At 46.1% G+C, this 15,456-nt stretch overlaps 1 protein-coding gene across 1 annotated transcript; it reads right to left on the reverse strand.

Moving 5' to 3' along the window:
- Positions 1 to 6,656: 6,656 nt before the first annotated feature.
- Positions 6,657 to 15,373, reverse strand: CISH (cytokine inducible SH2 containing protein). The gene is made up of 3 exons (XM_005485524.4): positions 14,855 to 15,373; positions 10,085 to 10,308; positions 6,657 to 9,608 (listed from the first exon to the last, which is right to left on the reverse strand). Exons 1-3 carry the CDS (start codon positions 14,899 to 14,901, stop codon positions 9,106 to 9,108), a joined length of 774 nt encoding a protein of 257 aa, XP_005485581.1. The 5' UTR covers positions 14,902 to 15,373; the 3' UTR covers positions 6,657 to 9,105.
- Between the last annotated feature and the right edge of the window lie 83 nt (positions 15,374 to 15,456).

Raw genomic sequence — 15,456 nt, forward strand, 5'->3', positions numbered from 1 at the left:
AGTTCCCTATTTCACTTAACTAAAGCATAAGAAGAGAATGTTTCTTTTGACTCACAGGACAAGGATTGCCCTTGGTTTAAGAAGTTCTTTGACAGGAGTGTTGTTCTTCTATCAGCTAATTCCTCTAAAAAAGAACTGAGACTAATGAGGTGATTATTGGAGTAATTATAGGCCAAAAGGCAAATACAAAATAAACTGCAAAATTAACATGCTAAATCCTGCTTGTTGCCTCCTGCAAACTGGGTAGAGAAGCATAAGCAGGGTAATATATATTTTTTTTTTGTTTATTAGTTAGGTAGGTCAGGATTGATAGTATGTGATGGGGTTATCTGGTTGTGTTATAGAGTGGACTTTTCTGAACACACCTCTCTTCTCATCGAGTATTTCCCTTTCCAGTACCTGTGCTGAACGATCCCTTTGGAATGATGGTTTGTATAAGCACTAATACCAACGTGATGATCAATGCATATTTTCTGTTAATGCCAATGCATTTCTATCTTAGGAAACAGCAGAAGCCAGCATGTGACATCTTCACTTAGTGCTCCAGTCAGTGTCACACTGTCACCTGATACTGGCACAAGTTATTTTGTTTTCAGCTGTGTGCCTGACTTGTTCTGGCTTATGTAGTGAAGATCCTCTTTCAGGCTGTGCTCTGAGCTAAGGGATGCCAGAACTGCCTTCAGGTGCCTTCTTCACATGGCACTTCTGAACAGGAGGGGCCCATGGTGTGCACCAGGCCTCCTCCCTGCCTGCTTTGGGTTGGCAAGGCACAGGGAAATTCCTCCCTTACCCCAGAGCCAAGCTGGAAGGTTGTGCAGCCTGAGGTGCATGAGCATGTCAGATGGAAGCTGCTGTGGATGAAGAGAGATGACTGAAGGAGTTGTGGGGAATGTAGGAGTGGGAGCCCAGTCTGGTTTGTGGAGAGCGCAGCTATTTCCCCACATAACACAATCCACACCTTCTGCACCAGTGTTTCCTTGCAAGCTCCATGGCAAACTCTTCCTCCCAGCTGGTTTTCAGTATCCTGGGGCAGGGAGGGGGTTCCAACATCTGCACACTTGGCCTTGGAGCAGCTGTTTGTGGAGAGCCCTGAGCCAGCTGCCTGGGTCACACTAACCCTGCTCCGAAGGCTCTCATCAGCAGCACAAGGTTCTGTGTGCACAGGGGAGCCTTCCATCTCCTGTGTTCTTGGAAAGAAAAGTCTCCATGTCAGCCCACACCCAGACTGTTCTGCCTCTGCTGATCCATCCCAGCCTTGCAGTGCTGTTTTGTTCCATGCTGCCCAGTGCCTCTCAGCCAAGGTGATTTCCATGGCGCAGGACTGGAGGGAACAGCACTAAAAGAGGTGAATTACAAAGAATCTTAAAAGAATGTAAGGAGTACTCCAAAACCAAGGGCTTAGAAGAGAGTGAGGTGTTTTCAAAAAGTTAAATTTTCCAAAATTTCCCTGGAAATAATAAATAATATTGGGTCATGCTTTAGGCTATTTCAGATTTATGTTTTAATTATAATAGCACCTTTTATTAGTGCTGAGCACTTTCAGACAAGTGCAGACATATAGCATATGCACTGGGCAACATATTTCTTCATCTTAATTCCAGGCTTGGAGGTAGTGTTTTGAACTCTGCCTCTGCAGTGTTTGGCAATGGCTGTGGTGACACTTGCATGATGGGAAGAATCCTTGCCAAATTGGGTAACTTCTGACAAGTATAAACACAGCTCTGCCTTCTGTAAGCTAGATTCAAACCATGTTGCTGTTCTAGGGAGGAAACAGCCCTGACATTAAACACTCTGCAGGCTATGATCAGCTATTAAATCTCTGCTCATTTGCACTGAGTGAGCCCACAGGAGCAGGCAGTGAGGGACAGCTGGCAGGGAAGGGAGTCCCAGGAGATGAGCAGTGGGTCTTGCTGTCTCTTTGTCCCAGATATGATCCAGATCTGTTGTTTTTAGGAGCTGTCATCACAGAAAGCTCTGTCCTAGCCAAGGTGAAACAAGTTTGCTGAGATCAATTCAGGCTTGGCTGCCTTTTCCTCAGGCTGATGTTTATGTCCCAAAGTAGCATTGCACATGTTCTGACTGGAATGTTTGTAGGTGAGTGCAAGAAAGCCAGAACTTAATTGTAAACTGCACCCTGGGCTTTCCTGCTGCTTTTATAAGAAAAACCTCCATGCTGGGTTTGTGCATGCTGGAGACTGTGTGTGAGGAAAGGGTTTTCCTGTGTTAAATCAGCAGCACTCCTGCTGCAGTGTTACAATTTCCCTTGAAGACAAATTCATGTCTGAATTTCACCAGGGATAAAATTCTTGTCTGTAAAACTAGGAATATGAAGTGAAAATTCAGGCCTGAAGTAAATGAATTCCCATCCCACTCGTTGAGAAAGGAACCTGGATTTAGCCTGTTGTGTTTTACAGGTTTCCATGGCAGGGCTGTTTCAGCAAGGGCAGCATTTCTCCAAGAGCCACAGTTGGAAAAGTTGCAGTGTCTCTTCCAGAGCAAGGCAGTCACATGGTGGAGTTACTGCCCAGGCCAGAGTCCAAGGAACTCCAGTCCTGGCTGAGCTCTGCCACTGAGTTTTGATTGACCAGCTCTTCCTTTGTCCTTCCATCTGGCATATTTATATCAAGTTTTTGAGAAATACCAAGTCTCTGATGGTCTGTTTGGGCAATCTAATGCTGCAGTAACCAGTATTATTTCAAGCTTTTATTGTCACTGGAGTACCATGGGGAGACATTAAAACAAATGCCTTTCCTGGCTAGATAGAGTGTTCTCTTAAAATAGCTATTTTGACAAAAACTAACATTGTGTTTGGTTTTTGCAACTCAAATCTGAGCTGCTGCAAAGTGCATTTACACTGCATTTAGGAGGTAATGGCATTGAGGGAAAACCCTGCCAGGGAGGTCTGAAGAAGAGGAGCAACAGGAGGAAGGTAGCTCTTGTTCATGAAAGGAAACCCTTCTCTGCAAATCTGGGTTGGTATGTCAAGGTGGAGCAGTTCTGACTGAACCCTTCCCTTTGCTGGGCCAGGCTGCTTCCTCTGGGTCTGATCCTTCTTATATTTAAATTATTCAAAAGAGGACTATGCAACAGGGGGAATTGATGGGCCAACAGCCTCTCTCCAGCCATGACCATTGCCACAGCTGGTTACAGGGGAATTGAAGGACTAAGCCAGCAGTGGTTTGCAGCAAAACTTCCTTTTGTGTTGTCTCATCTGTAGTGAATACAAGCTGGAGCTCTGAAACTTTGTTGTTTTCCCTCCCCTTTCCAAATCCAAAAAAATACTCTGAATTATTATCTTAAGATTATTATGATGTAAAGTCCAAATTGTAGTTTAATTTCCATAATTTTCTTTTGAAATTTAGTGCGCAGGCTAACAGTGAAGCCCTTAAAATTACTTTTCTTCTTTCTGGTCAACATGTTGCCTACCAATAGCCTTTTTTTCCTGAACAATATGTTATTTTCAAGTAGAAAAAATTACTAGTTTTTGCTAAAGTTTGGAAGAGTATGTTTATGTAGACTCCTTAGTCCACATAATTGAACACTGAAAGACTAATTTTATTCCTAAGGCCACTTTGTCATTTTTCCCTGAGGATGTTTTTTGGTGGACAGCAGAGGTGATGACAGATGTCTGATGGATGCTGCAGGGTCGTGCCTGCTCCCAAGGGCCACTTGGTGCACTTGTTTGTGTGCAGGGAGCAGCAGGAGCCCAGGATGGGCTGTGTTTGTGTGCAGGGAGCAGCAGGAGCCCAGGATGGGCTGTGTTTGTGTGCAGGGAGCAGCAGGAGCCCAGGATGGGCTGTGTTTCTCAGGGAGCAGCAGCAGGAGATCAACACCAGGTTCATTCCAGGCAGCATTGGCCTGCAGATAGAGCCGTGCCTCCACGTGTTTGTGCTGCCTGGGCTCTGGCAGGCAGCACTGTAGAAAGCCCACAGAGGCAGGCCTGGGTGTGGGCAGGGAGCAGACATGTCTCAGTCTGAACGTGTTATCAGCACTGAGAGCAGCCAGGGCCTCCTCGCTGCCCTGCGTTGGGCAATGCTGGCAGTGCTGCCTTCCCCTGACTCCCTCTTCCCAATTCAAAGCTTGCTTGCTGTGAACAGGCAGAGGAGGAAGGTTTCTGTCCGAGGACAGGGCAGACCTCTAAGTAATACCTTATTTTTAGCTCTGACTTGCCTTTTTATTAAGGAGTTGCCCAGACTGATGGGTTTTTCTCCAGTTTCCCCTGTCAATGTTGGGTGGGGGTCACTGACAGCATGATGTGGATGTTGTGACAATGCTGGTCAGAACTGAGGGAGCTGGAGGATGTTACTTGGCATCCAAAGTTGTTCTGGCACATCTTCACTGGATATTGCTTTAGCCTCTGCTCCAGACCATTGGACTGCTGAGGATTTCTGGGCTGGGGAAGAGGATACTGTAATTCCATCAGGATTGCAAGGGTCTCAGCAACCATTAGGGACAGATAGGAGAGAGCTGTGATATTGGCTTCTGACAGATTTGAACACAAGAACATGTTTGGCAGAACATCTGCACAAACAGTGTCCAGTTAATTTTGGTTTTAATTCCCTTAATTTCATAGATTGCAGGTAGGACTGACAATGGAATTTGGACTAGAAATGACATGTAATAGGTCAGTAACTAGAAACACCTGACCATGTTTGTCCTAAGAGAAGTAAACACACTCTGCTGATTCACTTGATTTTATGCTGGTTCCCCTGGCTTGGACTGGCGGATGTTGGGCACCTGAGAGGATGTGGGGAAAGGACTAAAATTTCAGTAAGTTAGAAAAGATAGGAATATGTGCATGTGAACTGGTTATTTCACCCTTGCATGTGTTGCTTGTTCAGAAGGCTGATGATCTAAGACAGAAAATGATACCATATGTGCCTGACAAACTGCAGGGGAGTTCTGCTGTGGCAGTGGGCCATGGCAGTGTGGTTTCAATCATGGACTGGGATTTCGATTCCCAACCCTATCAGTCGGCTTTTCAGACTCTGTGAGGGCTCCACACCCATGTTTGTATCTTCATACAGAAACTGTAAACCAAGAGAAAATCCAAATTGTTGTGCATTGGCTCAGCAAACCAGCCAGGTGTCACTGGGAGAGGAGCTGCAGCTGTACTGCAGTGCAGGTGAAGGCCAGCGTGCATTGCCATGAATGCTCCTGGTTCCAAAGATGTGGAACTCAACTGTAAAAATCAGCTCAGTGTGCACAGAGATTTGGCACAGGAGTTTTCAGAACATGAACCTGGTTTCTTTAAGGAAATGTGCTTTAAGGAAGGTGTAGGAGTGGGAGTTGTTAAGGTAACAGCTGATGAGGTAAAAGTGTGTGTGACTGCAGCTCTGAACCAGCCTGGCTCATGCCAATCACCTCCACCTTCAGCCTCTGCAAAGGAAACAGCAGGGTTTCCTATGTGCACTCAGGGGAAGAGTTTAGCCCAGCTAAGAAATTAGGAAATCACTCAATAATGTGTCAGAAATGTTACAGTTTTCTTTCCAGGTTTTTCCAGAGTTTGCAAAGTCTCTTTTTAAAGATGGATGAAGCTTTTCCTTCTTTTGTTTTCATTTTTTCCTTCTTTTGTTTTCATGTTTCCACTTATTTTGTTTTGCTTCTATCCTGTGTAGTTCTCTTTCCATATTTCCTGTTAAACCACGTGTGATGTGATTGTTTTTGTTTAACAACTTGATCTGGAACAGATTATGGCATTGCCAACATTTCCTGTTTGGTGTGCAATAGAAATCTATCCGTGCCCTCGCATTGATGAGATTGTGGAAATATTTGTTAGGGAATGCCAGCTCCATGGCTGGCATAGGAAGCACAGCACATGCTTCAGGAATACTTTAAAGCAATATTTTGAATTTTAAAGCAGTATTTTGAACTTTGAAGCCAGTGGATTCACAGAGGGAGAAGGATGGGAGAGGAACTAGTTTAGGTTGTTGGTGGGTTTTTTTCTGAGTGTGTTTTCCATTTTGCAGTGGCTGGGAGCACATTATGCTGGCTTTGAGCAGGATGGGGGACATCTCTTGGGCATCACTCTTGGAAGAGGAGCACAGAGGAACCACAGTGAGGTCACCTCCCAGTAGTGGCATTGCCCCTGTGTTTCAGAAGCTGCACAGATGAGGTGTGCTCTGGCTCCCTCTGACATTACAGGGCAGATCCAGTCCCTGTGGTTTCCCCACCTGCTGTCTGGTGTCTCAGGTGATGTGAAAGGGCCAGACCACAGGTACAGGGACACTGCAGCCCAATGGCCCCGGAAAAGGGGACAATGGATCTGCCCTGGATCTCCCACCCCAAACCATGGTCTGCCCACTTATGTTCTGCCTTCTTTCCCCTGTATTCTTGTATTGGTTTTCTATGGCACACAGAAACAATACAAGAATCATTCTTGTGTTCTTCCACATCATTAAAATATGTGTCTTCAGTCCTTATTAAGTGGGACTTGGGATCTGCTGCTGCTCCTCTGTGTGAGCAGGCCCACACTAAGAATTTTGGTGTTTATTCTCCCAGTATCTGAAGAGCCTTCTTTATGTTGAAACCCTTTTTGTCTTGTTTAAAAAAAAAAATTATCAAGAGTTTGCCCTGTGTTCTTGGAGGGGATGTGTCTAAACAGAAAATTAATTCATCCATTTGGATTTTACCAAAGACTTTGAGTGGCTTTAAAGTATATTTAAAATGTTTATTTAAAATCCAGAGTCAAATAATTTTTAACAAACTGTCTCAAGATAGAAGAAACTGACTTTTTGGAGTAACTGTATTGTTTATTTGTTGTATTGCAATAGCACCTAGAGATCCCTACTGTGCTAAATGCAGAACAAACACAGAACAGAGCTGGTCCCTGCCCGTGGGAGCTCACAGCCTTCAGTGTGGGGTCAGCAGGAGCTCCTGGGCTCTCTTGGGGCAGTGAGTCAAACCCACAGCTTGGCCTCCCCACCACCCCCAACAGAGAACAGATCAAGTAGGAGGCAAGTTTCAGAGAGCTGAAGAACCTGCCCTCTCCTGCTGTACACTTCTCCAAGTGATTTTTCCCAAGCTGTAGTTAGCAGGCCTGTGGCTGAGCTGTGTGGGCTCCCTGAGATCACTGCTGCTCCTCAGAGAGCCGTGGTTTCCTTGTTCCCAGTGTCCTCAGGCAGACAGAGGTGTTTGGATAAAAGGAAGCCTTTTCAGTGGTTTATCATTTATATTATTTTTTTTAAGTTTTCCTTTTTTTGCCTTCTAAATTTTCATTGTCATTCAGTACCTTTCCATGGTTGCTGCCATAGAGGGGAAGGGGGAAGGAGATACCAAAAAGCAAACCTGACATCACACATGCACACTGTCAATCATCAAAGTATCAAAAACAAAGCTTGCAACAGCACAAACTTGTATAAATGTGGAAAGGAAAAAAAAGGACATTGACTAAGCACATCAGGCCATCTTGTCCCTTTTGGCAGCTTTAAGATAGGGTGGAAGAAACTCACCCATTTTTTGAGCTTGTCTCCTGGGTCACCATCCCATCTTTTTCCATCTTCTCTTCTAACACTCAGCTATAGCTGGGGGTTTGTGCATTCTCATTTACAGCCTTAGAGTCCCAGGGAGGGATGAACAAGGAATCCTTCATGTTCATTCATGCTAGAACAAGTCAGGGGGTCTTAGGGGCAAAATAAGCCATATGGTCATTTCTGTCTGTTCCCTCCTGTACTCTCACTTGATGGCAAGGGGTGAAGATGATGAGATTCAGCAAATGAACAGGGAGAGGCAACTTGTGTGTGCTGGTTTGGGGCAGATCTCATCTGCTGTCTGTCCCTCCTGTGTGTAAAAGAGCATGGCAAGAGCCATTGTGCCTCATCTCAGGGGGTGAAAGGGTTGGGGTGTGAGAAGGAAACCCAGAGCCAGAATCCTAATTGTGGATAACAAACATGCAAGTCAGAGCAGGGGGGAGGAGAGGTCTGGACCTTGGCAAACAGAAAGGTTGGATTGTGGTTTCCAGTGTGTGCTCCAGCCTGGAGCTGGCAGAAGCCTGTGGCCAGTGACTAATGCTGGCAGGAGCAGAGCATGCAGCAGTGTGGCATCGTGGGAGCAGGGACAGCTCTGTGGGCTGAGGTGCCTCTAAGTGTTACCCCAGAAATAAATAAATAAATATCCTGAAGCTGTGCGTGTCACTGGTGCAGCCCAGCAGAGCTGTCTCTGAGCCCCTGCTCTTGCCCTGTGTCTCAGGCAAGGTCAGGGAACAGCACTTTAAAAACACAAGCCAAACACAGAGTGCTCTGAAATTAAATCCTTCTGCCTGCATATGAGAAAATTTGGTTTCTAATTACTTGTTTTGAAATGTTTTGTCACAACCTTCCTTTGGAAATGGAGAAGATGGAAAAAATGGGATGAGTGCTCCCTGGCCCAACCTCACTATCCAGATCTCTGTGGAAGAAGAGCTTCCTCAAAGAAGTCTCCTGTCCACGTGTGATGCAGCACACATCTCTGGGAGTTCCCACTGTGCTCTGAGGTTGTGATACCCTGTGTAGCTAAGGAAGAAAAAACAAATAGTCTTTACCTCTGTAGAGGTGGGTCTGGATACAGTCATCTGAGTCTCATATACCCCAGAAGCCTAGGAGAGCTTGGATGTGGACTCCTGTAACCTGTCACAGGGACAGGCTCAAACAGAAGCTGTTTGGATGTGAATCCAAATCCAAATTCCCAAAGAGTTTCAGCTGCCAGTTGGCTGGGAGCCTTTATGCTATCTCTAATTCCACAAAAGAAACAAAAAAATAATAAAGTAAAAGGTGCTTTAAAAATACCATGAGGAGAGAAACTGCCATGGAAATAAATAGCAAAAATAACAACGTTAACATGTCCGGTGTCACAGCAACTCTGACATTCAAGTAGTGTGGCCGTGCCCACAGAGCTTCTCCCAGCACTGCCGGCACGGCCCGAGGGTCAGAGCTGAGCTGGTGCCCCGTGCTCACTGAAACAACCACTCCTCCCTGGGGCTGGAATGGATGTGAAGAGAAGGGGAGAGGAAAGATGGATGCAGTCTCTGCTGATAATCAGGTCTTCGCTGTGCCCGCCTTTAGTGGGATGGAGCCACAGAGTTGTGGTGGTTGTGTCTCTCGTTCCTGCCTGAGACAGAAGGGCCGTGCTTCAGAGCTGGAAGGGATATTGCTTCAGGTATTCTGCCATCCTGCGGGGCAGGGGCAGCCGCTCCACGTCGGCCGTGCACTTGTTGATGCGCAGCCGGCACAGGTGCTGCAGGCTGGCCATGCTGTCCTTGCGGCCCAGCGGCCGCAGCAGCTTCAGGTGCACGGCGGCTGCTGCCAGCTCTTTCTGCAGGGGAGGTAGAGGAGACGGAGGCGGGTAGGGAGCCTCACTCTTGCTTTCTGTTGTGCAGGACAGGACGTAGTGCTGGATGAGGCTGACCACGTCAGGGAAGGCCAGGATGCGGGGTTTGCTCAGGTAGTTGGAGTCCAGGCGGAACTTGCCGTCGGTGTACTCGATGCGCACGTTGGTGGGCCCGCGGTTGGTCTTGACGGACAGCGTGAACAGGTAGCTGGGGTGGGTGCTGTCCCTCACCAGGAACGTGCCCTCAGGCATCTTCTGCAGGTGCTGCTTGGCCTCGCTGGCGGTGATGGAACCCCAGTACCAGCCTGGAAAAACACCCGAGAAAGAATTTGTTAGGGAAAGAATATATCCTAGGACTGGCAGTATATTTAGGGAAGCCTTGAAGACAACCACATTAAGGGCCTGGGAAGCAGAGCCAGAGTTGGCAAGACCTTCATAAATTAAGACCAAGTCCTAAAGGTTTCCTGCCTATGCTTGCCATTGCTGTGCTGGGGCTTGGGATGAGGCTGGCGGCTGCTGCAGCAGCTGCAGTTTACAGAGAAAAAGCAATCTGCTTTTTGCAATTCCTTCTCCCAATTTAGTTACAAAAGATAAAGCAATAAATTAGTTCATGATGTATAGAGACTGCAGATACATTTGCTGTGTGCACATGAGCCAGCCTTGGCTGTGACAGAACCAGGTTCCTGTCTGAAGTAGGATAAGGAGATTGTTCCTGGTGCTCAGATCATGGAGTTGGGTCCCTGCACCCTTCTGACCCTGTGACTTTGCAATTGAGCCTTACCAGATTCTCGCAGGTAGGAGAAGGTTTTAGCAATGCAGAGAAGGTCTTCTTCAGGGTCCCGTGTCTGAGGTGGGTTGCTGTCTGGAACTGGAGCTGCCAGGGCAGGCGCAGACTCCTCCTGGAAGGCCATAACTGGGAGAGGCTGCATGATGGGCTCTGACAATTCCTCAATGCCCCTGAGTGACACTCTCCTGATCTTTTCCTCCGCCAGCAAAGGATGAGGTCTGAAATGAAAGGCAAACTGTGCTATTTCTCCTTGCCTTGAGATCAGTTGCAGGGTCTGTTGAGTGCATGCTACATTATACAACGTGTTATGTTTTACAAACAGATCCTCACCATTGTTTCTGAGAGAGGCAAGGGAGGAGGAAGGAACACAGCTTTTAAAGATGAGCCCTTAGAAACAGGAACAGTGAGTTTGCCTCTTTGGTCTTATGGAAGGTGGTCAGTCTTGCAATTTACAATGATTTTGAATCTGGAATTTTTAGATGTTGCCTTTTAATATGTAGTTTCAGGGGCAGTAAGGTTTATGACAGCATTACGGCTTCAGTTACATGATTACAATGTTGGAGCATTTCTGTTTCTGCCAGTGGGATTGTCATTTACTGCAATATAATTAGAAGCAGAATTGGGAATAGCTTAGGTTGTGTCCTACCCACTTGCTGCTCAAGGATGACCTGATCCTAAATGAATGTCAGAACTCAGAGTGAGCTGATCACATAGAGAACAGTGAGAATTCTGATTTTAGCCAAGCCTGTGCACTACACCCACCCCAGTGTTCAGCAGCTTGATGAGGAGTCAGTGTGACTGTAATCCCTGCAGGACTGCAGGAGGCTCTGCCATGGCCAGGCTGCTAGAACACGTATTCCCCACGGCCTAAGTGGTGAAGCTATTCAGCATCTAAATGCATTTTCACAGAGCTGGAGCTCTCATGGGTCATGGGTGTTCCTACTCAGCAGCACAGGGATTCCTAAAGGAGAGCACAGCTCTAGGGAGGATGGGTGTCAGAGGCCAGGAAAGTCTTCATTCCCAGGCAAGCTCCTGAGCAAAAATTCATTTCTGTCCCAGTGTGTGTAAACTCTTTGCCTGTGTGTCCCCTATCCTGCTGCATGCCCTGTGTTACATCCCCCCACCATCCCCAACATACTTGTCTTTCAGACACTTTAAAGAGAAGATGCCTGAGAGAAATACACTCAGTCCTCAGTGTGACACTGCCACAGCACCACTGGAGCTGACAGCGATGGCACAGGGTACAGCCACCTCCCCACATCGTTGAAGAGAAGCAGAAGGAGACTCTGAAGTCCCAAGTGCTTCCCTTCAGATCATCCTCCTTCCCTGTGCTCTGTGTGAACAGGGACACTTCAGGTACATAAATAAATGTGCTATAAACTGATCTGCACCTGATCATAGCTGCACTCCACCACCTCAAACTGCAGAGACTCAAGTATGGGACAGAGAATGGGAAGAAAGTAGATTAGGGAGGACCTGAAAGAACTTTCACACCTTGTAAGTGAGAGACATGATCAGTTCCACATCTCTGCATTTCTAAGCAAACCATGGAGGTTTGGAGTAAGGTAAATTTAAATCTACAGAGAGATACTCTGGCCCTTGCAATACATAACAAACCCCCTGCTATTCTGTTGGTATTTAGGAAGGAACATTCTTTTTTTTTTTCCATGTGTGAAATCACATTTCACAAGAAGGATACCTGTTTGGCTTTCATGGTATCTATGTTTCTTAATTTCTATTAATGGGTAAGAAGCCAGGCTGAATAAAAGTGATTGCTGGTCCTTGTCTTCACCAGGGACCCTTGGTTGCAAGACCTGCATTTTCAAGGGCTTTTGTACATCTGGATATATTTTTATACCTGGAGACTATTGTTGGAAAAGCTCTGAGTTATCTGTTAAATCCTCCTGGAGATACATTTATAGGTGTTGAGTGCTCCATTTTTCAAGATATTTGGATGTCTCCCTCTTACTGTCATAGTCTTTACAAATGCCTAGCTACCTGTCTCTTTGGGGAGAGTCCCAGTTCTGCATTACCTCCCTTTCTGCACAAGGAGGACCATAAACTAGATCAGCTGCTTGGAGCATGGTGCAACTAACACCAAGGTCATGGACTTGATCCCCATATGGGTCATTCAGAGTTGGACTCGATCATCCTTGTGAGTCCCTTTCAACTCAGAATGTTCTGTGACACTGATCCTTGCCTGTGCTGATCCTAACTACAACTTGTGCTGTGCAGGGAGGGTGTCCTGGGCCTGCTGGCACAGCAGAGTCTCTCACACCAACTGCTCCCTAAGCTGAAAATGACTGTGACTGATACTAAGGACAATCAGTCCTGCACCATTCACTCGCCAGAATTCGAATACTGCAGTCCACGTGCCAGATCTCTCTGAACTTATTATCTCCTGGAAAATTTTTCTGGCCTACCCTTCCAGGAAGGTTTGGAACATAAAAAGAACTTTTTATAGCATGGAACTTTTTTTCTTTTTATATATCAACTTCAGAGAGGAAATCAGGAATTGGCTGAGAGGCGGGGAAGGAAGGGAGAGATAGCGAAGCTACGCAGGGAAATGTCTGCCATGAATCAGGAGGAAAGTTGTTTCTTTCAAGGGCTGTACCAGTTCACAGTTTGGTTCTCCAGAAACCACATCAACTGTGAATTTGTCAGTCGATTTCTTTTACAGAGCCCTTTTATGTGCTTCAGAAGAGTTTTCCCACTGGACTCATGCCCCGCTGCCTTACACTCCGTGCCACCGGAGGCTGGAGGAGCCTGGACCCTGACAAGCACTGTGGGGATCCTTCCACCACAGCCAGAGAAAGGCTGGCCTCACACATTTCCTATTTTCCTTCTATACCCTGGCCTTACTCCCCTACAAAACCTCCCAGTGTGGCTGTAGGCTCAAAGGAACATGCTGGAAGAGAGGAGAAGGATTAGAAATTTCAACAGACTGAGAGGTGCTGGTCTCCTAAACAACTTTGTACATAGGCTGAAAAAATGAAAGCTGCTGCTGGGAGCAAACTGAGCAACTCCAAGCACAGGAATGGGAGAGCAGAGGATCAGCAAGTAACAGCTTTTAACACAAGAACATTTGCAAGAGGGTTAAGAAGAGTTTGCTGGGATAAGGGCAGGTTGAAAAAGGTTTGCTGACATGAAAAAGTCAGCCCTTTGGTGGGGCAAAGAAAGGATTTGCAAATAGTGCTTGTGAGAGAGAAAGCAGAGGAAAGACGTGGAGAATCAGGACTGAATAGAGCAAAGTGTTCATACAACAGCTGTGAGGAGGAAGCAAACAGCCACATGAAATTTGGCATGTCTAGCTCAGAGTCTGGGTGCACTCTCCAGAGAAATAGCAAATGAACTTCCCTGTGCTTTGGCAGTCAGTGTTTCAGAAAGCCTTGGAAGGGCAAGAAAATGCAGGAGAATCAGATATGTCTGATACCATTTAATGTTGGCTTTGTAGTTACTGTGCTGATAAGCTAAACTTGATAAGACGGTATAAACAGTACAAGAAAAAATGTGGAGCTGCTCTCCCTTCCATCAGCTGCACCCCAACACTCCATTGGGAGCTTGGTCTGAATAGGATGGAGAGTATGGAGTCCAGGATATACAAATTTTATACAAATATATAAAATCCTAGAGGATAATGAAAATGGAGCAATAAATGGCCTTCAAAATAGACATTAAAATGAAAACATCTACACATCTGGCTCCATAAGTTCTTGGCAGGTAAGGGAAGCAGTAGCTCTGCTGACCCTGGAGAAAAGCGTCAGATAAGGGTTTCCCAAAGGCCAAGCTGGAAACTGAATTCCCTTTGCCACGGCTATAGGAACTGCAACTGCAGACTGAAAATAAGAGTGAAAGCAAACTGCTCACATAGTAGGAAAGTAGTGGTAAACACAAGCTCTGCTTGTCTGTGGGACAGATTTGGCAGGGGAAATGGCAGGAAAATCCCCATGCTTCGGTCATTGCAGGCAGACAAGGAAGATTTTACTCTGAGGAAGATCCACCATACACTGGAGTGATAGGAAAATCTGACATGATGACTCAGACTGAAACAAATGCTCACAATTTCCAAGTAATGCAGCATGTGTAAAAATACCAGGTGATTCCTGCACACCAGGTATTGCTCAGCTGATAAACAAAGCTGCTCAAAGGGACACTGAAGTGGACACATCAGTACTGATACTAGAGAAGGCATCTGGATGTCACCTGTTCTCCTGAAGGCAGATGTGGAACTATCTGTGTGTTCCCTGTGGCTCTCACTCTACAGAAAGCTGGGTTTAGGTACATACACCTAAACTTACACAAAATTGACATTAATTTAGCATAAATACCTCCTTAGAAATAGACCAAAGCACCTAAACTGCAGGGAAGTTTTTCCCTGTAAGCAGTTTGATTCCAAAAGGGCTTTAGAGAGCACCTATGGTGTTGGGTTGGTGTCCGTGCTGCTGCTGCGTCCACCGCACTGAACAACACACCCCAAGTAATTCTTACTCTCCCAAAGACTTTGAATACCCTGTATTCAGTTTTTCAGCAGTAGAAAGCACGGGAATCAGGAATACCTTATGGTTCCATGATTTTGGCCTTGGAATCTAAAACACGGGCACACAGTACAGACACATAAACTCGGCACTCGGCCGGCCAAAGTCATTCCCATTCCATTACAGTCACACATGGCAACACACGGGAGCTGAAAAACTGTCACAGAGAACCTTCCTAATTGCAATTATCAAAGCACAGCTTTTCACAGAAGGCTGCAAAGTATCTTACCCCTGAACGCAGAGGATCATGTCACTCCCGGACCAAGGGAAAAGCATTAAGTCTTCAAGAAGGTGAGAAATTATTTCTTCTCTTCTTGCCTTCTTTGCTTCCCCAAAGCAGCGAGTTCAGCCTCTAGTTGGGGTTCACGGTGAGAGAAGGCTGGCGAGTGTCAGCAAAGCCCTTGTGCAGGTTGTTTCAGACACAGCAGAAGACGAGCTGTCCGACAGACTTCAGCAACTTTGGCCAAGAAAATGCGTGCGCTCTCAGTGCTTTAGAAAAAATAATGTATTCTTGTTCTGCTTTTCAGAAAACAGCAGCAAAAAAATGTTTAAAAAATAACCAGAGAAAAAGGAAATTACATATATTTAAAGAGGAACTGATCTTCCTTCAGAGCACTCTGAAATAATAATAAATAGGTACTAATAAATAAGATCTCCCCGAGTGCTGCGGGAAGAGCCGGAGCAGCGACCTGTCTCAGCGCTGGCTCCGGAGAAATGAAGCTCCGTGGAAGGAGGGGGGGGAGGAAAAAAAAAAAAGGCAAACCTCCTTAGTAATCTTTTGTGTGTCCCTTTTAATCTGTTCCAGGAAGTGAGGAATTCCTGGAATCGTAT

The sequence above is a fragment of the Zonotrichia albicollis genome, chromosome 12 (genome assembly GCF_047830755.1).
Source record: "Zonotrichia albicollis isolate bZonAlb1 chromosome 12, bZonAlb1.hap1, whole genome shotgun sequence".
Classification (NCBI taxonomy): Eukaryota; Metazoa; Chordata; class Aves; order Passeriformes; family Passerellidae; genus Zonotrichia; species Zonotrichia albicollis.